Here is a 24,680-nt window from a genome sequence, read left to right as displayed (position 1 = left end):
ATTTGCCTGCACCTGTTAAAATTTTAAAACTGATCGTGTGGAAAGAAGTTGCAGAGATTTCAATAGTAAATTGTACTAAAAACTAAAGAAAGTAGTCTTCTATATAATTGCCCAGCTTGACATGAAAGAAAAATGAGTTGATTTAATGAAATATTTCAGGTGAGAAGCCAATACGATCCATGGCTCACTTTTTGGTTGTGTATTTTTGGAGCAAGTATATCTTTGTCAATGGCTAAAGCAGTCATATACTTATATTAATATTCATTTTTTTCTTGTTGATTCACTGAACTGCAGTACCATCATTTTAGAGGCAGTGGAATAGCCTCCATAGACATTAGGAATTTCAGTAGCTGGCATAATTATAGCGATCTACATATTCATTAAATTTACTAAAGAACTCTGTCCAAAAAGACAGCCATGCATTCAGAAACAGTACACAAATAAATATATACGTTTTAAAAGTTGCATTTCTGAGACTTATTTAAAATTAAATTCCTGTAGCAGTCCTCTCCAAGCAGAGAATTTTAACAAAAGGATCCCCATGCTTTGGTTCCTTGCATCTAGGAAAGAATGGGAAGAACTATTTGTAAACAACAATTACTTGGCAACAATAAGGCAGAAGGGGATTAATGGGCAGCTGAGAAGCAGCAGATTCCGCAGCATTTGCTGGAAGGTAAGAAGAAAATATTTATTTACAGTTTGTAGTTGCAGTATATCAACACATTACCTGATGCCCCAGAAGATCACCCATGCGGGGGATCACTGAATTTTCCAAGAGACTTCACTCTCGAGGTTTTGGCTATCCAGGTTTATCTTTCATAGGACATTTGCTAATAAGGTTAAACCACCTTAGCCCTGGATAGCTGGCGATGGTGAAGGAGTCATTTGAAATAACGGTCTTTTCATCCCATTTGATGGCGTGGAACTCAAGTAACGCCTTCCGGGTCCCCAGAGGCATTCGCAGAAATCCTTGCTGCTGGAAGGGGGTGTGCGAGTGTGTGAATGTTTTCAGGCTCCTACTATATCAAGTGCCGTCATGTAGTCGCTCTCCCTTTTTTCTTCACAAATAACAGATGGAAAAGATTTTCCATATTTTTTGTACTAGAAACACCGAGAGAGGGGCAGCAAGAAGGAGAACTGGAGGGAGATTAGGTCAGTCTCCTTCCAGAGAAAGCCCATCGGTCACCACATGAGTGATGATGAGCTACAGTATCTCTTTCATCGCTCAGAAATCTGTCCCTTTTTGTTCGCTCAAAGTGAATCAATTTAGATTGAGGCTCACTTTTAAAATGACTTCTCTTGAAAGTTGTTTAGGATTCATCTGCACAAATTCAGCATACGGAGCCTGCAAGTGAAGACAGTAAGGAACACATAATGTAGTAGACAGTTTGAAATTTAATTATTTAGATTTAATAGTTGAAGTGCATTTTTCTTGTGTTTGGTGCAGGCAGTGGAGGCAGGGGTTGTGCTGCTCGGCTGTTTGTACACAGGAGGTTTGGGCCCACCCCCAACTCCTTGTTGTTGAACTTTTTAATGTCTCCTTCATTCGCTAAAAATAAACTCAAACCCAGATTTTTTTAAATGTTGTATTAAGCTAAATTAAATCAAATTTGTCTTTTTAAGAATGCTTGTTATTTTCATAAGCTGACTGCTAGTTGTAAATTACGTTTTCTGCTGTAGAAGGAGAGGCTTCAGTGCTCAGGCTGTGTCCTCAGATTGTTCCTCTCTGTCCTTTACCTGCTTGTTTGAAGACAGATCTGAAACCTTGACACTACAAATTGGACCTTGCGCCTGTTCATACACCCCAGAAGCACCCCCCCCTTAATGTAAGAATGTAAAATAGAATTGTACTTGAACCTCAATGAATTTTTCTTGTTCACTTTTATTATAAATTTGGAGGGGAGGTTGATTCCACCTTGTGATGTAGCTTTTGGGATCTTCTTCTTTGGCCTTTGTTCACTTTTGGAATTGTCCAAATTTATATATTTCTTAAATACCCCCAAATATAATTGACTGAGGATTGGAATGATAACATGAATATGAATATCTTCTTCAGTTTTCAGGTGGTGCCATTTGCCATAGTTTGACATTTTACTTCTTAGGATTTTTATGAAAGTTTCCTTTTTTTTTTTTTTTGACAGCTCTTTCTTTGTGTTCTTCCTCAAGATAAAAGTCAGTGGATAACTAGAATTAAAGAATTAAGAGCATGGTATAGCAACATTAAAGAAATAGTAAGTTGTACTTTAATTAATGGAATTGTTTTCTTAAGTATGCTTTGGAGTCCAGTAGCCTCTGATCTTTGCATTTGTGTTTTCTCTCTTTCTTTCCCAGCACATCACAAACCCGAGGAAGGTTGTTGGCCAGCAAGACTTGATGATCAATAATCCCCTTTCCCAGGATGAAGGGGTAAAGTTTGTCTTTATTCATATCTCAACTGCTTTTACCCATAAGAGTATGCTTATGTCTTGTTATCCATCACCACGAAAGCAGTGTTATACCATACCAATTATTATTTTTTTACCCCACAAGTTATACCACCTAAAACCAGATGGGCTTTATTCCATGCCAATGGTCTATTTCTGGGGAAGGGCACTGCCAAGAAGAGGCCCCAGGGGTCTGCAAGAGCCGAGGGTCAGAGAGAAGAGCACGAAGCTGAGGGTAGAACTGTCCTCCCAGGGTCGCAGTGGGGAGCGGGAAGGCTGCGGAGAGCCTCCCTTCCTGACAAAGGTGGAGAAGGCTTCACCTGGAAGGACCAAGTCACACGAAGGAAAGCAACTGTTTGTAGTGAATCTGTGAACAAGTTTTTAAAGATCACGAAAAAGGTCAGGCCCACGAGGAGTAATTACTACCTCAGAGGTATTGATTGTGTAACTTCTTCAGTTGCTGCTCTAATTCCTATTTCCATGTTAACAGACTTTTTTTTCTCTATTTTCTACATAGTATTAACATTTCTTTTTCCTGATACATGTAATTATTATAACGTAGTCTACGGTATAGCAGCATGAAATATTAAGCAATTTTTAAAACTTTAAGTTCACATTTTAAAAAGTACATAAAGGGCCTCCCTGGTGGCGCAAGTGGTTGAGAGTCCGCCTGCCGATGCAGGGGATACGGGTTCGTGCCCCGGTCTGGGAAGGATCCCATATGCTCCGGAGCGGCTGGGCCCGTGAGCCATGGCCGCTGAGCCTGCGCGTCCGGAGCCTGCGCGTCCGGAGCCTGTGCTCCGCAACGGGGGAGGCCACAACAGTGAGAGGCCCGCATACCGCAAAAAAAAAAAAAAAAAAAAAAAAGTACATAAAAATCTATTTGATTATAAAACCTAATAGAGCGTAGTAGAAAACGTTACATATCTTAATTAGTGCGTTGGCAGTTCAGGTCAGGTTCAAGTGTGACCACTTGGCCAATGGGCTTCCTCTAATCCAGGCGGACCTTTTTGTTGTTGTAGGGGTAGCAGCAGATGTGTAGCAGTAAAAGTATCATTCACTTTAAGCAGATAGTAGAAAACTTTAAATGTACATAATAATATCACTGGAAAAGTTGATGTTAGAATAAGGATGTGTTTCTGAGATTAAAGTAGATTTTAATAATTTTTCCAGGGTCAGGTTTCCTATCTGCAATGTAAAATCATAACTCAGAGAGGGATAAATTTAATCATTTAATTATTAAATTGAGATCATAAAAGTCAAGCAAAGTTGGGGTATTATTTTAAATAGGTTGCTTTCCTTATTTCAGAGTCTTTGGAACAAATTCTTCCAGGATAAAGAACTTCGGTCAATGATTGAACAAGATGTCAAAAGAACGTATGTAGAACTACTTACAGGTTACTTTCAATAATTCAAACTAGCGTTACCTCTTTGCAATTTTAGCAAAATATACAATCTTAATTGAATGCAGTATTCTACTTGTGTTATTTTGGCCAAAGTTTGATAATAATAATTACTTTCTATTCTTAAAGTATAGATTTTTGTGTTCCCTTTGTCAAAGTAAATTACATTTATATTATTAAAATAATATGTAAATACTTAACTATTTAAATCAGTTTTTCAGTTCCCAATGATTGTTTGAAGTCATGTGCTCTGATTAAAGTTATATTTTATAGTCTTAATACTGGTTTTGCTAAAAAAAATTATCTTTTGCTTTACACCTTTGAATCCCTTTCTAATCAAATTACTTTTTAAATGACAACTATTATTTTTACCCCCCACCTTACTTCTCGTCCTCTTGACACCATTCAAGTTTGCAAACAACTCAGTTTACTCAATATTTACTATATGAAGATTGGTTCTTTATTTAGCATGTAGTTAATGTCTATAACTTTTATATATTGGACCTCATCTTTTTGGGTCATGTAGTGAGAATTACATGGAATTTGTGTAGGAAGAGCCCAGGGTAAGTTCTAGCAATGTATGCTATAATCCTGGACAAATTAATTTCAACAAACATCTTTCCCCCTTAGGTGTCCATTTCCGTAAAACAAGGATAAGAGTAACCACCTCAAGGGATTGTTATAGATTAACATGTTGATAATGGTAGTAAATTAGGTGTGTTTATACTTTAAACTGCAAACTACATAAAGGTTAGTAAATTTGAGTTCATCATTGGGATCTGGGATGAGCCAGGTATGTGCAGAGTCCTGAATCCACTGCTTCCTTCCAGGTCCTCCTGTGGCTCTGCTTGTCTGCCCCACTCCTGGTTCAAGTCCTTCTCCCCTGGTGCAATGTCAGGGCCACTGGCTCTCTGACATTCATCTCTTTCCAGGTCCCAAACAGAATAATCAGATGACACGGCCTTTTATAAGGTTATACTACATATTTAACAAATGAGATTTTCTATTTTAAAATGGAAATAATTCAGAGGAGTCATGGGTTCAGACAACAGCAAAACCGTGGCTAACTGGCCGTGATGGTGGGTTGGAGGTGTGGGGTAGGGGTCATTTTGATGAGCTTGCTTAGGACTGGGGACTAAGCAGTGATAGGGAAGCTACCCTCCAGTGTCAGGTGGTGGTGCTGGATCTCTAGTAGGTGCTCTCAGAAGGCAGAATGCTGCTGTATTGGTTCCCGGGAGGCACTCAGTAAATATTTTTGGGGGTAAAACAAAAGGATGAATTTCCTCACCAGTCATTTAGGGAACTAGCTGGGTAATCAGTGGCAATAAAACAGACCTCATAAAAACAAAAGGCACGGTGTATATTGCTAATGAAGCAGTCAAGGTATCTGTTTTGGAAAATGCTGGGCAGTTATCTTAGAAAACTTGACAACTTCTGTTTAAGAAGGGTTTTAGTCAGTGTCCTCTACTGTTACTAAATGGAAATGGACATGCCATGGCACTGAGGCAGTCACACACTAGCGGCCACATGGGCCAGATTGGCCAAAAGAAATAGGAAAAAAAGAGAAAGGCAGAGAAAAAAAGTTGGATGGCCAAACCAAACAAGAAGTGGCGTTGGGAGCCTCTTCATCATTTTGGTTCCTTAGCTCAAGCGTTTCTGCTTTGCTGTGTGAGAAAATGTTATTTCTCAAAAGCTACGTTCTTGTAACTATTTGGTTTTATATTTTCTATGTATTTTTCTTATAAATGCATATGTGCGTATGTGTGTAACACACATATATGGCTATTTTTTTTCCCCTTATGATTTGTCTTCACTGGTGCATTTTAGTTAAGTTGGCAAACCCGAGATGCAGGGAAGGCTGCTAGGAGGCCTGTAGTTCATAGTCTGGGAGGGGGAGGTTGCAGACCTGCTTCCCCAGAAGGCTCTCCCAATGGCTCTCCCCTACATTTAGAGGAAGTCTCCTTGCCATCTGTGTATAAATTTGGGGGCGAGTAACTTAGCTTGTAAGGTAAGGGTGTCCGTCTTATTTTAAAGCCACCAAATTGCCTAATCATAAAAGCTGAATAGCTTGAATAATTTTACTGCTTTAGGCAATACACCCTCTTTATTTATTTATTTTATTTTTAACAAATTTCATTTATTTATTTTTTGGACGCGTGGCACGTGGGATTCTAGTTCCCTGACCAGGGATCAAATACATGCCCCCTGCATTGAAAGCACGGAGTCTTAACCACTGGACCACCAGGGAGGTCCCGATACACCCTCTTTAGAAGGTACTATGTTATCTCAAATGAATGGTTTTCAATCCAGTCCGTACAGCAGCTCATAAAGCAACAGGAGAAGAAAGGAAGACGCACAGCTCAGTGAATGTTACTCGTTCACTAGCATCTGTGAGAGAATTTGGTGTTCTTGAGTGTATATTTTACTAAATGTCTACTCTGTTTCAGGCCTGTCCTTTCCCTGGGGGAACAGGGTGGTGAGTGAGACAGACAAGGTCCTGCCATCACAGGATGTACATTTCAGTGTGGGTTGCTGGGGAGTGAGACAATGTGCCTGTCTAGATAAAGAGGGTAATGGTAGAGGGTGGTGATTGCTGTGAAGAAATCAAGCAGGATAATAGGACAGCTAGACGGGTGGCTGCTTTAAGAATAGTCATCGACAACGGCATCTCTGAAAAGATGACATTTGAGCTGAGAAGTGACAGATTTTAAGTTTATTTATTTATTCATTTTTGGCTGTGTTGGGTCTTTGTTTCTGTGCGAGGGCTTTCTCTAGTTGCGGTGAGTGGGGGCCACTCTTCATTGCGGTGTGCGGGCCTCTCACTATCGCGGCCTCTCTTGTTGTGGAGCACAAGCTCCAGATGCACAGGCTCAGTAGTTGTGGCTCATGGGCCCAGTTGCTCCGTGGCATGTGGGATCTTCCCACACCAGGGCTCGAACCCATGTCCCCTGCATTGGCAGGCGGATTCTCAACCATTGCGCCACCAGGGAAGCCCCATAAGTGACCCATTTTAAAAAGCCAGGCATGTGAAGATGTAGGGGAAGCCCATTCCAGGCAGAGGGGACAGCTGGTGCAGAGTCCTCAGTGACAGTCAGCTGAGGGTTCAGAGGAGCTGAAGGGAGGCCGTGGTGGCTGCAGGCGGGTGATCACAGGAGGCCTGAGAGGTGGTCCTGCCGACCACAGTGAGGAGTGTGGGTTTGGTCCCACTTGGAGGATACTGAGCAGGGGTATGAGGTCTGAGAAGAGAGTTCTGGCTGCTGTGCAGTGGGGTGAAGGTGGACGTGAGCACGGAAGCTGGGAGGGCAGCCAGGAGTTGGTTGCTGTGTCCAAAGTTCAGTGGTGTCGGTGACATAGACTGAAGATGAAGATGGGGATAGATGACGTGAGGACGTACATTTTATATTTTAAAATACAAATTAGGTGTCATTATTTGTAGATTTCTCACATTGCTCAGTTCTATTCCATTGTTACTAGTCTGTTTTGGGTCCTTTTTACCTCTTACCTGGAGTGTCTTACTTGTTTAACTGTTTTCTTTGGATCTATTAACTTTCTCTTCCAGTCCAACCCACATGTTATAGCCTTGTTTTCCCAAAGCACATTTCTAGTCATGCTCCTACTTGCTAATCTAAGACCTTCTGCGACTCTCTGTGGTTTGCAGAAGATGTACTTAACCCAGACTCCCTAACACACACACAGTTCCCTTTTAGGGCTTTCCAGTTACCTTTCTGTTATTGATTTCTCATTTAATTTCATTGTGGTCTGAGGGCAGACACTGTATGATTTCTCTTCTGTCAAATTTGTTAAAGTGTGTTTTATGGTTCATAATGGGATCTATCTCTGTGAACATTCCGTGTGAGCTGGAGGAGAATGTGTACCCTGCTGTTGTTGGATAAAGTGGTCTGTAGATGTCAGATCCAGTTGATTGATGATGTTGCTGAGTTCAACTCGGTCCTTACTGGTTTTCTGCCTGCCAGGCCTGTCCATTTCTGATAGAAGGGTGTTGAAGTTGCCAACCGTGATAGTGGATTCTTTTATTTCTCTTTCCAGTGTTATCGGGTTTTGCCTTGCATAGTGTGATGCTCTGTTACTAGGTGCATACCTGTTAAGGGTTGTATGCCTTCTTGGAGAATTGATCCCTTTATCATTATGCAGTGTCCTTTCTTATCTTTTAACTAGTGTTAGCATGGTGTGTTGTTCTCCAACTATTTACTTTTAATCTACATGTGTTGTTCTATTTAAAGTGGTTTCTTAAAGGCAACGTATAGTTGGGTCTTGTGTTTTTGATCCACTCTGACAATGTCTGTCTTTTAATTGGTGCATTTAGGTGGTCTACATTGATGTTCAAAGTGATTACTGATATAGTTGGATTATTATCTGTCATATTTGTTGCTGTTTTCTATTCATTACCTTGTTCTTTATTCCTATTTTTGTCTTCTCTTTTCCTACCTTTCATAGTTTTAATTGAGCATTTTAGATTATTCCGTTTTCTCTCCTTTCTCAACATGTTGGTTATACTTTTACTTTTTTTCTTAGTAGCTACCTGGGACTTTGCAATATACATTTCAGCAAACCCACTTTCAAATTACACTCTACCACTTCAAAGATAGTGTCAGTGCCTTATAATAGCAAAATAATTCTAATTCCTCCCTGCTGTGTCCCTTGTATGCTTTCTGTCATTCATTTCACTTATACATAAGCATATGTAAGCATATGTATCCATATGTATCCATACACACAGGCATGCATAATTGAATATATTGTTGGTATTATTATTTTAAACAAATTGTTATCTGTTATATCAGTTAAGAGCAAGAAAAAAGAAAGTTTTTATTTTACATTTGTTCCTTCTTACAGTCTTCCTTTATGTAGATCAGAGTCAGAAATTATTTTCATTTTTTCTAAAGAACTTTTAAAATAATTTCTTGTAAGGCAAGTCTACTGACAGATTCTCACAATTTTTGCTTGTCTGAGAAAGTCTTTATTTCTCCTTCACTTTTGAAGGGTAATTTTGCAGGATACAGAATTCTAGGTTGGTGGGTTTCTTCCCTTTCAACACTTTAAATATTTCAGTTCATGCTCTTCTGTCTTGCATGGTTTCTGAGGAGAAGTTGGATGTAATTCCTTATTCCTATATAGAAAACATGTTTTCCCCCCACTTTGAGGACTTTATCTTTGATTTTTAGCAGTTTGCAGATGATATATGTAGGTGTCATTCTTTTGGCGTTTATCTTGCTTGGTAGTCTCTGAGCTTCCTGGTTCTGTAGTTTGGTAGCTGACATTAATTTGGGGAATTTCTCAGTTATTATTTCAAATATTTCTCCTGTTCCTTTTTCTCTCTCTTCTCCTTCTGATATTTCCATGATGTGTATGTTACACCTTTTATGGTTGTCCCACAGTCTTTGGATGCTCTGTTCTATTTTCTTGTCTTTGTTCTCTTTGCTTTTCAGTTGTTGAGGATTCTATTGAGATATCCTCTGGTGCAGATTCTTTTCTCAGCTGTGTCCAGTCTACTAAGGAGCCCATTAAAGGCATTCTTCATTTCTCTTACAGTGTTTTTGTATGTCTAGAATTTCTTTTTGGTTCTTTCTTAGGATTTCCATCTTTGGCTTACATTGCCTGTCTGTTCTTGCATGCTATCTGCTTTATCCACTAGAGCCCTGAGCATGTTAATCATACTTGTTTTAAATTCCTGATTCCCTAATTCCAACATCCCTGCTTTCTTTGGTTCTGATGTTTGCTCTGTCTCTTCGAATCATTTGTTTTTTGCTTTTTGGTATACCTTGTAATGTTTGTTGTGGTTTTATGATAGCCAGACATGTACTGGCTGAAGGAACTGCTGTAAATAGGTTGTTAGTAATGTGGTGATAAGGTGAGGGGAGAGGGGAAGTGTTCTTTAGACTTACCACCAGTCTTTTAGGGATGTGCCTCTGGACTGTGCCCTTCACAAGTGTTTCTCAGGTCTCCCTACCCACTTAGATGGGACAGGATGGGAGAGGGGGTTGGAGTTGGGTATTTGCCTTTCCCCAGGTCAGTTAGGGTCTGATGGTATCCCAGCAGGTTAGGCTCTGGTTAACTGGTTTTCCTTGCAGGCAGGCCTTGTTAAGAAGAGCAGAGTGCTCTATTCAGATTGCCCCCTTTACCCCTTCCCCTGTCGGAAGCTGAGGGGATTTTTCTCTGATACTTACTGTGGGAACCTGGTCAAGCTTCTGGAAGTAAATCTCACAATATTGTGTGGGCCTCCCTGTGATGGGGTTTTCCTGGAGTTTTTGAACTCTCAGAGCTGTCCAGTGAGCTTCTAGCCATCTGTCAATTACAGTTCAGGTTTTCCTTCCCCAGCACTGGTTCCTGCCAGGGGTTTTGCTTGTGAGTCTTTGTTCTGGTAAGTGTGGCTCCCTGTATTTGCCTGTCTGTCTCTCCAATTCTGGGGACAGCGGTTTGCCCTGTGTCCTCACCTCTCTTAGGAATCCAAGAAGAGCTATTGATTTTTCAGTCTGCTCAGCTTTTTACTTGTTGTTAGGATAGAGTAGTGATGTCCAAGCTACTTATATGAAGAACCAGAAACCTGACGTCCCTCCAGAATTCCCTTTTAGATCAGTGCTCTGGCATTGTTTCCTGCACAGGTTTTTGCTTTCCATTTGCATTCCTCAGCTGCTCCTCTGCTGGAATTACACTTCCTCCTACTGCTCCCTGTTGGAGTCCTGACAGCTCATCCTTCAAGGCCTGAGTTCATCACCACCCTGTTCATGAAGCATGTTCCAGTCTTTACAATTGGAAATAATTTGTGCTGATTCTGTGTTCCAGTGGCATTTTCTTAATAACTCTGTGATAATATTACTTAAGTTTGTTTTGTCTTATATTTACTTAGACCTGCCAATGTATTCAATCTGCCAATGTATTCGATACATTTATATTAATCTCCTTGGCAGTGCATATGCCAAGACAAATATGGCATGGGCCCTTAAGAAGCTCAAAGTCTAATAGAGAAAGCAGACCCAAAAAAAGTTACAGTGCAAAATAACAATACTCTGATGGAAAGAGTATGCACAGGAGCTCTGGTATCAGCCCAAGTCTCATCTTTCAGACCTAATGGTAACCCCTGGAGGGCATGGACCAAATCTTACTTCTGTCACACTGTGCAGAATCAGGGTTATGCTTATTAATAAATGCTCTTTGATGGTGAATCTTATCACTGATGATCGGTATTGTTCAATTTTAGTAACAACAGTCCCTAACATTTTCACTCTTCAGAAACATAAACACACTTAAAAAAATACTATTGTCAGCCTTCTAGTCTGAGTTTAAACAAGATAATTTCATCTCGTGAGCTGTGTTGTTGCCATCATTATTGAATGCATTTGATCTGAATATGTCACTGTATTAAATATCATCTCCTTTTTCAACTAATTTTAATATTCTTTTCTTCTACTAACTCTTTTTTGCCTCAAAGGGTTTTGTATTCATTTCAATTAGTTGTTCCTTACCTCAACCTAATGAGGTTGTTACTGTTCTCATTTTTATTACTGAATGAAAAAAAACAGCTGAAAATCAAAAGGTAAATCAAGTAGCTTCCAATTTACAGCATTTCTAATTCAGAACTTGAATTGTCCATTCTGAACCAATTTTGCCATGCTTCGAAGGCTGTAACATTAAATGAAATTCAGTATTATTGAAAATGATGGGAAATATTGAGTTCAGAATAAAAGATCATTTCCATATTAGATACCAAAGAAGTCTGTTATTTGGTCTATTAAGGTCTATTCTAAAAGTATATTTATAGTGTCTACAACATCATTTGCAAATTAACATATTTATAAGCTATTGCCAAACATATTTATAAGCTATGGCCTGGCTTTTCTTCAATGTGTTCTCCCTCTCTCCTGAATTAAATGATTAAAATTCTTTAACTTTTATTATTGTAATGGTGCCTATGTTTAACAGTTGATCTGACTGCCTGTCGGGTTTCCTGGTCGTTGTCTTCAGTTTCTGGTCTTTCATGTTTCTGGTTATTGTAGGGGTCTTAGGGTTGGAAGTTCACGCAGCTCATTCATAGTTCATTCCACTCTGTCCCACTTGAATATCCATGACATGGTTAGATCTTTAATGATCCAGCCTTCTCATTTGATGCTCCCTTTCATTTATATTTCCCGTATGGGCCAAGCTTTAGACGTAACCTATTTCAGCAAACTTTCTTTCCTCAAATTTTTTTTATCTTGTCATTTGATATTTTGTGGATTCATTAATAATTGATAAAATTTCCTCTTTAAAACCACAGATGTAAAAATTCCAAATGTTGAGCATTTTTCCATGCCTTTTTTTTCTGTAAAAAAAAAAAAAAGGAACCAAGATGGCAGAGTAGAAGGATGTGCTCTCACTCTCTCTTGCGAGAACCCCAGAATCACAACTAGCTGCTGGACAGTCGTCTACAGGAAGACACTGGAACTCACCAAAAAAGATACCCCACATCCAAAGACAAAGGAGAAGCCACAGTGAGATGAAAGGAAGGGCACAATCACAGTAAAATCAAATCCCATAACTGCTAGGTGGGCGACTCACAAACTGGAGAACACTTATACCACAGAAGTCCACCCACTGGAGTGAAGGTTCTGAGCCCCACGTCATGCTTCCCAACCTGGGGGCCCGACAATGGGAGGAGGAATTCCTAGAGAATCAGACTTTGAAGGCTAGTGGGATTTGATTGCAGAATTTCGACAGGACTGGGAGAAACAGAGACTCCACTCCTGGAGGGCACACACAAAGTAGTGTGCGCATTGGGACCCAGGGGAAGGAGCAGTGACCCCAGGGGAGACTGAACCAGACCTACCTGCTAGTGTTGGAGGGTCTCCTGCAGAGGCGGGGTGTGGCTGTGGCTCACCGTGGGGATAAGGACACTGGCAGCAGAAGTTCTGGAAAGTACTCCTTGGCATGAGCCCTCCCAGAGTCTGTCATTAGCCCTACCAAAGAGCCCAGGTAGGCTCCAGTGTTGGGTTGCCTCAGGCCAAACAACCAACAGGGAGGGAAGCCAGCCCCAACCATCAGCAGTCAAGCAGATTAAAGTTTTACTGAGCTCTGCCCACCAGAGCAACAGTCAGTTCTACCCACCACCAGTGCCTCCCATCAGGAAACTTGCACAAGCCCCTTAGATAGTCTCATCCACCAGAGGGCAGACAGCAGAAGCAAGAAGAACTACAATCCTGCAGCCTGTGGAACAAAAAACACATTCACAGAAAGATAGACAAAATAAAAAGGCAGAGGGCTATGTACCAGATGAAGGAACAAGATGAAACCCCAGAAAAACAACTAAATGAAGTGGAGATAGGCAACCTTGCAGAAAAAGAATTCAGAATAATGATAGTGAAGATGAACCAGGACCTCTGAAAAAGAATGGAGGCAAAGATTGAGAATGAAAACTACACTAGAAGGAATCAATAGTAGAATAACTGAGGCAGAAGAACGGATAAGTGACATGGAAGACAGAATGGTGGAATTCACTGCTGAGGAACAGAATAAAGAAAAAAGTAAAAATAAATGAAGACAGCCTAAGAGACCTCTGGGACAACATTAAAAGCAACAACATTCGCATTATAGGGGTCCCAGAAGGAGAAGAGAGAGAAAAAGGACCCAAGAAACTATTTGAAGAGATTATAGTCGAAAACTTCCCTAACATGGGAAAGGAAATAGCCACCCAAGTCCAGGAAACACAGAGAGTCCCATACAGGATAAACCCAAGGAGAAACACACCGAGACACATAGTAATCAAACAGGCAAAGATTAAAGACAAAGAAAAATTATTGAAAGCAGCCAGGGAAGAATGCCAAATAACATACAAGGGAACTCCCATAAGGTTAACAGCTGATTTCTCAGCAGAAACTCTACAAGCCAGAAGGGAGTGGCATGATACACTTAAAGTGATGAAAGGGAAGAACCTACAACCGAGATTACTCTACCCTGCAAGGATCTCATTCAGATTTGATGGAGAAATCAAAAGCTTTACAGACAAGCAAAAGCTACGAGAATTCAGCACCACCAAACCAGCTCTACAACAAATGCTAAAGGAACTTCTCTAAGTGGGAAACACAAGAGAAGAAAAGGACCTACAAAAACAAACCCAAAACAATTAAAAAATGGTCATAGGAACATACCTATCAATAATTACCTTAAACCTGAATTTAAGGACGTTTAACCAACCAAAACACACAGGCTTGCTGAATGGATACAAAAAACAAGACCCATGTATATGCTGCCTACAAGAGACCCACTTCAGACCTAGGGACACATACAGACTGAAAGTGAGGGGATGGAAAAAGATATTCTATGCAAAGGGAAATCAAAAGAAAGCTGGAGGGCTTCCCTGGTGGCGCAGTGGTTGAGAGTCTGCCTGCTGATGCAGGGGACAAGGGTTCGTGCCCCGGTCCGGGGAGATTCCACATGCTGTGGAGCACCTAGGCCCATGAGCCATGGCCACTGAGCCTGCACGTCCGGAGCCTGTGCTCCGCAGTGGGAGAGGCCACAGCAGTGAGAGGCCAGTGTACCGCAAAAAAAAAAAAAAAAAAAAAAAAGAAAGCTGGAGTAGCAATACTCATATCAGATAAAATAGACTTTAAAATAAAGAATGTTACAAGAGACAAGGAAGGACACTACATAATGATCAGGGAATCAATCCAAGCAGAAGATGTAACAACTATAAATATATATGCACCAAACATAGGAGCACCTCAATACATAAGGCACCTGCTAACAGCTATAAAATAGGAAATTGACAGTAACACAGTAATAGTGGGGGACTTTAACACCTCACTTACACCAATGGACAGATCATCCAAAATGAAAATAAATAAGGAAACAGAAACTTTAAATGACACAATCGTCCAGATATATTTAATTGATATTTATAGGACATTCCATCCAAAAACAGCAGATTACACTTTCCTCTCAAGTGCGCATGGAACATCCTCCAGGATAGATCACATCTTGGGTCACAAATCAAGCCTCAGTAAATTTAAGAAAATTGAAATCATATCAAGCATCTTTTCCGACCACAACGCTCTGAGATTAGAAATGAATTACAGGGAAAAATACGTAAAAAACACAAACACATGGAGACTAAAAAATACGTTACTAAATAACCAAGAGATCACTGAAGAAATGAAAGAGGAAATCAAAAAATACCTAGAGACAAATGACAATGAAAACACAATGATCCAAAGCCTATGGGATGCAGCAAAAGCAGTTCTAAGAGGGAAGTTTATAGCTACAAGCCTACCTCAAGAAACAAGAAAAATCTCAAATAAAAAATCTAACCTTACACCTAAAGGAACTAGAGAAAGAAGAAAAAACAAAACCCAAAGTTAGCAGAAGGAAAGAAATAATAAAGATCAGAGCACAAATAAATGAAATAGGAACAAAGAAAATGATAGTAAAGATCAATAAAGCTAAAAGCTGGTTCTTTGAGAAGATAAACAAAATTGATAAACCATTGGCCACACTCATCAAGAAAAAGAGGGAGAGGACTCAAATCAATTAAATTAGAAATGAAAAAGGAGAAGTTACAACAGACACCGTAGAAATCCAAAGCATCCTAAGAGACTACTACAAGCAACTCTATGCCAATAAAATGGACAACCTGGAAGAAATGGACAAATTCTTAGAAAGGTATACCTTCGAAGACTGAACCAGGAAGAAGTAGAAAATATGAACAGACCAATCACAAGTAATGAATTGAAACTGTGATTAAAAATCTTCCAACAAAATTCCAGGACCAGTTGGCTTCACAGGTGAATTCTATCAAACATTTAGAGAAGAGCTAACACCTATCCTTCTCAAACTCTTCCAAAAAATTGCAGAGGAAGGAACACTCCCAAACTCATTCTATAAGGCCACCATCACCCTGATACCAAAACCAGACAAAGATACTACAAAAAAAGAAAATTACAGATCAATATCACTGATGAATATAGATGCAAAAATCCTCAACAGAATACTAGCAAACAGAATCCAACAACACATTAAAAGGATCATACACCATGATCAAGTGGGATTTATCCCAGGGATGCAAGGATTCTTCAATATACACAAATCAATCAATGTGATACACCATATTAACAAACGGAAGAATAAAAACCATATGATCATCTGAATAGATTCAGAAAAAGCTTTTGACAAAATTCAACACCCATTTATGATAAAATCTCTCCAGAAAGTGGGCATAGAGGGAACCTACCTCAACATAATAAAGGCCATATGCGACGAACATCATTCTCAATGGTGAAAAACTGAAAGCATTTCCTCTAAGTTCAGGAACAAGACAAGGATATCCACTTTCACCACTATTATTCAACATAGTTTTGGAAGTCCTAGCCATGGCAATCAGAGAAGAAAAAGAAATAAAAGGAATACAAATTCGAAAAGAAGTGAAACTGTCACTCTTTGCAGATGACATGATACTATACATAAAGAATTCTAAAGATGCCACCAGAAAACTACTAGAGCTAATCAATGAATTTGGTAAAGTTGCAGGATACAAAATTAATGCACAGAAATCTCTTGCATTCCTATATGCTAATGATGAAAAATCTGAAAGAGAAATTAAGGAAACACTCCCATTTACCATTGCAAAAAAGGAATAAAATACCTAGGAATAAACCTACCTAGGGAGACAAAAGACCAGTATGCAGAAAACTATAAGACACTGATGAAAGAAATTAAAGATGATACCAACAGATGGAGAGATATACCATGTTCTTGGATTGGAGGAATCAATATTGTGAAAATGACTATACTACCCAAAGCAATTTACAGATTCAGTGCAATCCCTGTCAAATTACCAATGGCATTTTTTACAGAACTAGAACAAAAAATCTTACAATATGTATGGAGACACAAAAGACCCCGAATAGCCAAAGCAGTCTTGAGGGAAAAAAACAGAGCTGGAGGAATCAGACTCCCTGACTTCAGACTATACTACAAAGCTACAGTAATCAAGACAAAATGGTACTGGCACAAAAACAGAAACAGATCAATGGAACAAGATAGCCCAGAGATAAACCCACGCACCTATGGTCAACTAATCTATGACAAAGGAGGCAAGGATATACAATGGAGAAAAGACAGTCTCTTCAATAAGTGGTGCTGGGAAAACTGGACAGCTACATGTAAAAGAATGAAATTAGAACACTCCCTAACACCATACACAAAAATAAACTCAAAATGGATTAGAGGCCTAAATGTAAGACCAGACACTATAAAACTCTTAGAGGAAAACACAGGAAGAACAGTCTGACATAAATCACAGCAAGATATTTTTTGATCCACCTCCTAGAGTAATGGAAATAAAAACAAAAATAAACAAATGGCACCAATGAAATTTCAAAGCTTTTGTACAGCAAAGGAAACCATAAACAAGACGAAAAGACAACCCTCAGAATGGGAGAAAGTATTTGCAAATGAATCAGTGGACAAAGGATTAATCCCCAAAATATAACAGCTCATGCAGCTCAGTATTAAAAAAACAAACAACCCAATCAAAAAATGGGCAGAAGACCTAAATAGACATTTCTCCAAAGAAGACATACAGATGGCCAAGAAGCACATGAAAAGCTGCTCAACATCACTAATTATTAGAGAAATGCAAATCAAAACTACAATGAGGTATCACCTCACATCAGTTGGAATGGGCATCATCAGAAAATCTATAAACAACAAATGCTGGAGAGTGTGTGGAGAAAAGGGAACCTTCTTGCACTGTTGGTTGGAATATAAATTGATACAGCCACTATGGAGAACAGTATGGAGGTTCCTTAAAAAACTAAAAATAGAATTACCATGGGATCCAACAATCCCACTACTGGGCATATACCCAGAGAAAACCATAATTCAAAAAGACACATGCACCCCAATGTTCATTGCAGCACTATTTACAATAGCCAGGTCACGGAAGCAACCTAAATGCCCATCAGCAGATGAATGGATAAAGCAGATGTGGCACGTATATACAATGGAATATTACTCAGCCATAAAAAGGAACGAAATTGGGTCATTTTTTGAGACGTGGATGTATCTAGAGACTGTCATACAGAGTGAAATAAGTCAGAAAGAGAAAAACAAATATCATATATTAACACATATACGTGGAACCTAGAAGAATGGTACTGATGAACCAGTTTGCAGAGCAGAAATTGAGACACAGATGTAGAGAACAAATGTATGGAAACCAAGGGGGGAAAGTGGTGTTGGGGGTGGGGGTAGTGGTGTGCTGAATTGGGCGATTGGGCTTGACATGTATACACTGATGTGTATAAAATTCATGACTAGTAAGAACCTGCTGTATAAAATAAAATTCAAAAATTAAAAAAGAAAAGAAAACCCACAGATGTGTGCTGTCCAGTTTGGTAGCCACCAGGCACATGTGGCTATTTAAGTTGAAATTAATTTGGATTAAATAAGATAAAATATGTCTTCAGAAGACACATCTCAAGTGCTGATGGCTACTTTAGAGGCCAGCACAGATATCGGACTTTCCTGTCATCATAGGAAGTTCTACTGGACAGTGCTGTGTAAATAATTCATTGTTGTTATATTACTGTGCAGTATATGATAGAAATGTCTGCATTTTATTTTTCATTCATAGTGAACTTTTAGATATGATCTCTGTGCAGTATTTGCTTTTGTTTCCTTTCTCTGCCCTTAAGAAACCTCCATGAATTTTTATAGTGTACAAGTCTTATCTGAGTTTTTGATGCAATTTAGTTATTATGTTATATAGTAGTGGGCAGCTTGAAATTAGGCTAGTTTGAAAATGTTTTCTATATTAATGATATATAAAAGTTATTTTACAAAGTTTTTTTTTTCTTTTTCTTATTTAAAGTCCATCTTCTGCACAGTTCCCGTTTTTGGGAGAAGTACTGCCTGTTCCCTCGTCCAACATTGATTGTCACACTTTACAAAGTTAAGATACCCTAAATGTTGGTATCTTTTACACAGTTTCCTCCAAGCCCCTTCTTTTTTTTTTTTTTTTTTTTTTAATTAAATAAAAACCAAATTCCTTGGGGAAAGAAGATTTTTACAAGCAATTTCGGAGCAGAATTGATTTTGGTGTGTGTTAATGCAGACAATCTGCCCAGTGTTAAAATGTTACAGAGAAAAAAACCCACACAAGCTGCCACATTCGTGTGATCACACCAAAATAGCAGCTTGTATTTATATTTTCAGTCTCCTCGAGGTGGACTGCAGGCACACACGAATGAGTGGCTGTACTTGGTGTTGTGTTGTGATTTTATTTGATGCAGGCACAGTACATGCTTGTGCGTTCACGACCAGCCTTCGCATATGCACTTGTTCACAGCCGCGAAAGTGAAAACTACAACACAAGCCGCTCTCTATGAGTTGTCGGCAACCTGTGTGTGTGTTTCCTAAATATTAAAGAGGGGGAGAAACAAATTTTCAGGAACACAAGAAATAATTCTTCTGTCAAATGGCCTGTAGTCCTTCCTCATTTGACAACACTTAAGGTAAAAACAAAATATTGGATTGTCATGGTTGAATATATATATTTAGAAATATGTATTTTCCTGTACTGCTCATGTTTTTGACGTGTATTTTTCTCATTTCTGTTCCATTTAAGCATGCAGATTCTTACCACACATTTGTTCCAATTTATGGGATATTTTTAAACTTTAAAAAAATTTTGTAGTATTTGAGTGAAAATATAGGTGTATTTGCTGCAGTCGTGGTGCTTTGATTAGCATCCTGGCACTCCCTGTCTGTGGGATTCGGGAGCAGCGGTCCATGTCGTGGCAGCAGAGTTACATCGCTCTGAGCAGCTGACCAGAAGAATTTTTACTTTTGAGGTCCTCCTTGTAAATTAAGCCAGAATTTTTTAGCACTATTTATAGTTGTGGGTTCACATATTGATTATGAGAAGGTTAAAAAGTAAAGTCTGGTGGGTGGCAAAGTAATGCCTCATCCTGAAGCATTCCTAGTTGCCCTAGCCTGTTCAGTAGGGTAACAATATTTTCGGAACTTTCACACATTTGGAATTGACACCACTTAAGTACTTCAAGGGTAAATGCTTTCAATTGCTTTAAAATTTTTTCTTAATTGCTGAAAAAGTGCAAAATAAAGTCTATATTTTCAGTGTGACAAAGCCTTGCACAAAGTGCATATTTCTATCTACCTATTTTTTTTCTTAATTTTTCACCTTTATGGTATCAGTAAAAAGATTTTTTTTTTTTTTAATTTGAGACAGAGAGGCAGTGGGGTAGAGGACTTTTTACGTAACTCAGGGCATTGGAGAACTAGAAAGAACCTTGGATGAAAGGGCATTGGAGAACTAGAAAGAACCTTGGATGAAAGGGCATTGGAGAACTAGAAAGAACCTTGGATGAAAACCTCTATTTGGATGGTGACAGATACCACTCCCTGAAACTCCAGCCCCAGCTGCCCTGTCCTCACTATCATTCTTTGATATTTCCTGTCATCCTAACCCTTCCGGTTTGTCTTCTCACCTGTATGACGATTTCAAATTCCCACCTTCCCTGTTAGGCTCTTGGAGATTTTTCTGCTATCCTCTTGGGCTGGATCACACCCTTGTCATCACAACAGATTCCTACTTTCTTTCTGTTCACCTCCAGTTTACGGCCTGTGAAAGCTCTATGTTGCTTATATATTCATTAGTTGCAAAAAACAAAGGTAGCAGAACTGTGGTCTGGCCTTTGTTATGCTTTGCCTTTTCACCTCCAGTCCTTGAGTTCATGATTTCATTCTCATTTTTCATTGGTTTGTTTATTTGTAGGTTTGTAGATTTATTTACTCATTCAACAAATGCTACTTGAGAAATTACCATGTAGCAGCTACTATTCTGGAAGTTGAGGATCCTGATAAGGAAAATAGTGCCTCTTCTGTTCTTTTGTAGACCCTGTGTATTTTATTGTAATTATTTTCCTTTTAAAAATATCTGTAAAATGTCTACTTTCTCGCCTAGATTTTCTTAAATACTTAGTTTTTCTGTTTTATATCTTTCATATTCCCCAGTACCAGGCATCCATAATAGGCATTTGTGTCATTGGTAGTCATCTACTTAAGTCCTTTTATTTTGCAAACGCGTAAAGTTGAAGCTCAGAAAGAATGACTTAAGAAAATACAACTTGTTAACGGCCGAAATGGAAATAACGCCTGGGACTCCAGGTCTTTCCACAGATCTATAACCTTTTATGTTAATCTAGTTTGCCTGAATTTAACGCTTTCCCAGTTCTAGAAGTATTTATCAAATACTTTGTGTATGTAGAGCACTGTGTGGAGCACACAGACCATGAAAGCATGGGTGTTATCTCAAGTCTGACTCAGAAAGTTCTAGAGATTCAATACATAGGTACTGTTTCTGCCCTCTGGGTTCATATGTTCTAATGTAGAGTTTCTCACCCTTGGGAGTATTGACCTTTTGGACCAATTAATTCTTTGTTGTGAGAGGCTGTCCCATGCAGTGGGGTGTTAAGCAGCGTCCCTGACCTCTGGCTGCCCAGGGCTCTGTGGGGCATGATTTTTAGATCTTTCCAGGGCATCAGGTGTCTTGTCTGACAGGAGGGTTCTCTGATGCACTGCTTTAGAGCTTTCTGAGATCTTAACAAAGTATTTTACATTCACACCCTTGGTTTCATCTTTGGACCTTGTTTTTCTGACTGTGTCTTATATTCGATGTTTGCCCAGAAGCAGTGTCCTAATGCTTCATTTGTGACTAGAGAGGATGAGAAGGAGAAAAGGTTGTATTTTCAAGCCCAGCAAGTCCCAGCGCCTCTGCGTTGAGCAGTTCTTCCGCTTTCCTCCTTTTCCATTCTACTGTAAATAACAAGCAGCACCAGGCAGCACCTTCAGCACTGCCTGGACAGTCTCCTTGGCTAGATCACCCAGTGTATTAGGGACATTTTCAGTATTCCAGATAACTAGAGGCTGCTGTGTTGTCAGTACATAATAAGGAATCTTTTCTCTCCACTTTTCTTGTGATCTTTTCCTCACTTTGATTTACGCCCTCACTGGCAGCCTCATGGGCTGTCTGGCTAATCATCTCTTTCAGATCCTTTAGTCTTTTACTGAGATCTATGCAAGGTCCTTCCAGCTCCTGTCCAGTCCTATAGACACCTCTACCACATATTTTATTGTTTTTTAAAAACAGCCTAGTTTCAGGTATCAAAACCTCTGTTCATCATCTATTTGCTGCATAATGCATCAACCAAAATGTAATCACTTGGAACTAAAATCATGTATTGTATTTCATAGTTGCTGGAGATCAGGAGTTTGGGAGCAGCTGTGGTCCTGGCTCAGGGGTCTCTCTTGAGCTTACAGTCAGGTGTCAGCTGGAGCTGCGGTCGTGTGGAGGCCTAATGAGGGCTGGAGGCCCCCTGTGGGTTCCTCTCCATGTGGGTCTCGCCATGGCGCTGCTTAAGTGTCTTTTCTCCAGAGGATTCTTCCCCTAAAGCAAACAATCCACGGAGGAAGGGCAGTGTGTTAAAGAATTGGCAGATGTATTTTTATTTTATTTTATTCTTTTTGCAGTACGTGGGCCTCTCACTGCCGTGGCCTCTCCCGTTGCGGAGCACAGGCTCGGGACGCGCAGGCTCAGCAGCCATGGTTCACGGGCCCAGCCGCTCCGTGGCACGTGGGATCCTGCTGGACCGGGGCACGAACCCGCGTCCCCTGCATCGGCAGGCGGACTCTCAACCACTACGCCACCAGGGAAGCCCGGCCGATGTATTTTTAAAACCACCACAGTCCATGTGTAGCTTCCCAGGTTTCCCAGATGACCTTTTCCATTCTGTCCAGCTGGAAGGGGAAATGTGGATGGGGCCTGATGGGGGCTGGGGGAAATGTGAATTTTGTGGTCACATGTCATGGCTACTCCCATCCCAGTGGCCACAGCTCACTGAAGAGGATGCTGGGAAGTTCAGTCCTGCCGTGTGCCTGGAATGAGGAGAAAGCAGATTTGTTTCAATAGGGGGGATGGTGAAATCATCAACCAAAGTAGGGAGGACAGGAATAAAAATATGTAGTGTGCCTCCTTTCATTTTATATCAAATTGCTCCTCTATGGTTTTTGCTTGATTTTTTTTTTCAGTTTTCCTTTAATAAAACAACAAACCAGAGAAAGGTATTATAGTTATTTTGGTGTTTAATAGTATGCTAGGGAGTTTTCATCCGTTCATTTTAAATTTTAGATGGATGCTGGTAGTGAAGTTCTGGTTTTAAACTACCGACATAACATCAGTTATTGTTCCTTCAAGCCCTCCTGTGCTGCTCCATCCTCCTGCTTGACTATAAACCTTCCCCAAGGGTTTTATTTTTTCCCTTGGGGCATCTTATTGAATACTTGCATCTTCAGTAATTCAGCTGGGCCCAGTGCTTTGTCTGTTTTAATACTTCTAATTACCTAATTATGTACTATTATGCAGTGACAAAGCCCTTTGTCATTTCACTCTTTTCTTAACCCTTTTCTTGCTTAGGAAATGTTCTTTTTGTCTCTTTGTTGTCTGAGGAACTCTCCATCATAGACACCCCAGATATTTGCCTAGCTTTCCTTCATCCTCTGTCTGTGTTATGAGCGACCACAGCCCTGTGCGAAGTTTCTACGTCTTTCCAGTTAGCTCCCATCAGGCACCTGGGTTTCTGGTTACTGGGTTTGACGTTGTTGTTTAGCTGTACTCCATCCCTCACCTCCTGACTTGTTCCCATATGCTGCAGTTGCATGGGAAGATATCCAAAAGGCAAATAGAATAGTCTGGTTATCATAACCTACTTTCGGGACAGAATTAGTGTCATTTATCATTCATAGAGCTTAGATGTCCACAAGCATCCATGAGTAAATATAATGGAAACAAACTATGTTTTTCAAAATTATAGTGATCTGTACTTCAGTATGACTAAAAATTGACAAGGGTAAATTTTTCTTTATATATGTATTTTAGATAATAATGAAAGAAAAAAGGATAAAGTTGTAGTCTTGCCATCTTACCACCTCTAATGAATTAATACATCTAGGCAATGATCATCGATCATCACAGAAAGAGAAGCTAAAAATGTATGCCTCCTGATGGAAGTACACAGTACCATCTGTACCCGTTAGCTATTGCTGCATTGTAAACCACCCCAAAGCTTAAAAGAACAGCAGAATTAATTTTGTTGATGAATCTCCAACTTGGGTAGGGCTGAGCAGGCAGTTTGTCTCTGTTCCACATGGTGTTAGCCAGGCCAGCTTGAAGGTTAAGGACTGGAATCAGTGGAAGATGTGTTCACTTTCCTGCCTGGCTGTTGAAGCTGGCTCTCAGCAGAGACCTCTGGAGCTGTGGCTGGAACACCTCCCCGTGGCCTCTCCTGTAGCTGCTTGACTTCCTAGCAGCACAGCGTCTGGGTTCCACGATGTGTCCAGACGGAGAGGCAGACAGAAGCTGTGTCGCAGCATCACTTGTGCTGTCTTCTCTCTGTGAGAAGCTCATCACTGAGGACAGCACATCTGCAGCGGGAGGGAAGTTAGGCTCCTCCACCTTTGTATGGGAGGAGTGCCAAAGACTTTGTGAACATGTACTAAAGCCACCATGCCACCCATGAAGGTTTTTGTTGAAAGTTGAACCTGAACCTGATGAAGTCTCTAGACCTACCTAACCAGTTTATAGGAAATGCGGGGGTGGGGGGTGGGGAGAGGAACGTGTTACATAACAAAATGGAAGAACAATAAGTAAAATTCAGAATGTGGGAAGTTTCTACAGGGTAAAGAGCCTGGTTTCTTTAACAAATACATTGTAAGGGAGAGAGGGAGAGGGAGAGAGGAAGGAAGGCAGGAAGGGAGGGAGGGAGGGGCAAGTCTATGGAGTAAAAAA

General features: G+C 40.0%; 1 protein-coding gene across 4 annotated transcripts in view; it reads left to right on the top strand.

Annotated features, from left to right (window-relative positions):
• TBC1D5 (TBC1 domain family member 5) overlaps positions 1-24,680 on the top strand; it is a 545,992-nt gene that overhangs the window by 281,830 nt on the left and 239,482 nt on the right. For 3 of the 4 annotated variants that reach the window (XM_060099476.1, XM_060099475.1, XM_060099477.1), the window contains 4 exons: positions 565-673; positions 2,142-2,231; positions 2,332-2,406; positions 3,733-3,800. In XM_060099476.1, the coding sequence (XP_059955459.1) occupies positions 565-673; positions 2,142-2,231; positions 2,332-2,406; positions 3,733-3,800 (342 nt within the window). Of the gene's footprint in view, positions 1-564; positions 674-1,720; positions 1,827-2,141; positions 2,232-2,331; positions 2,407-3,732; positions 3,801-24,680 lie in introns of those variants that run through there. The other variant, XM_060099478.1, reaches the window with a different exon arrangement.

This window comes from Mesoplodon densirostris, chromosome 5, assembly GCF_025265405.1.
Source record: "Mesoplodon densirostris isolate mMesDen1 chromosome 5, mMesDen1 primary haplotype, whole genome shotgun sequence".
NCBI lineage: Eukaryota > Metazoa > Chordata > Mammalia > Artiodactyla > Ziphiidae > Mesoplodon > Mesoplodon densirostris.
Note: the sequence above shows the minus strand (reverse complement) of the source record. Positions and strands in the feature narration are given on the sequence as shown.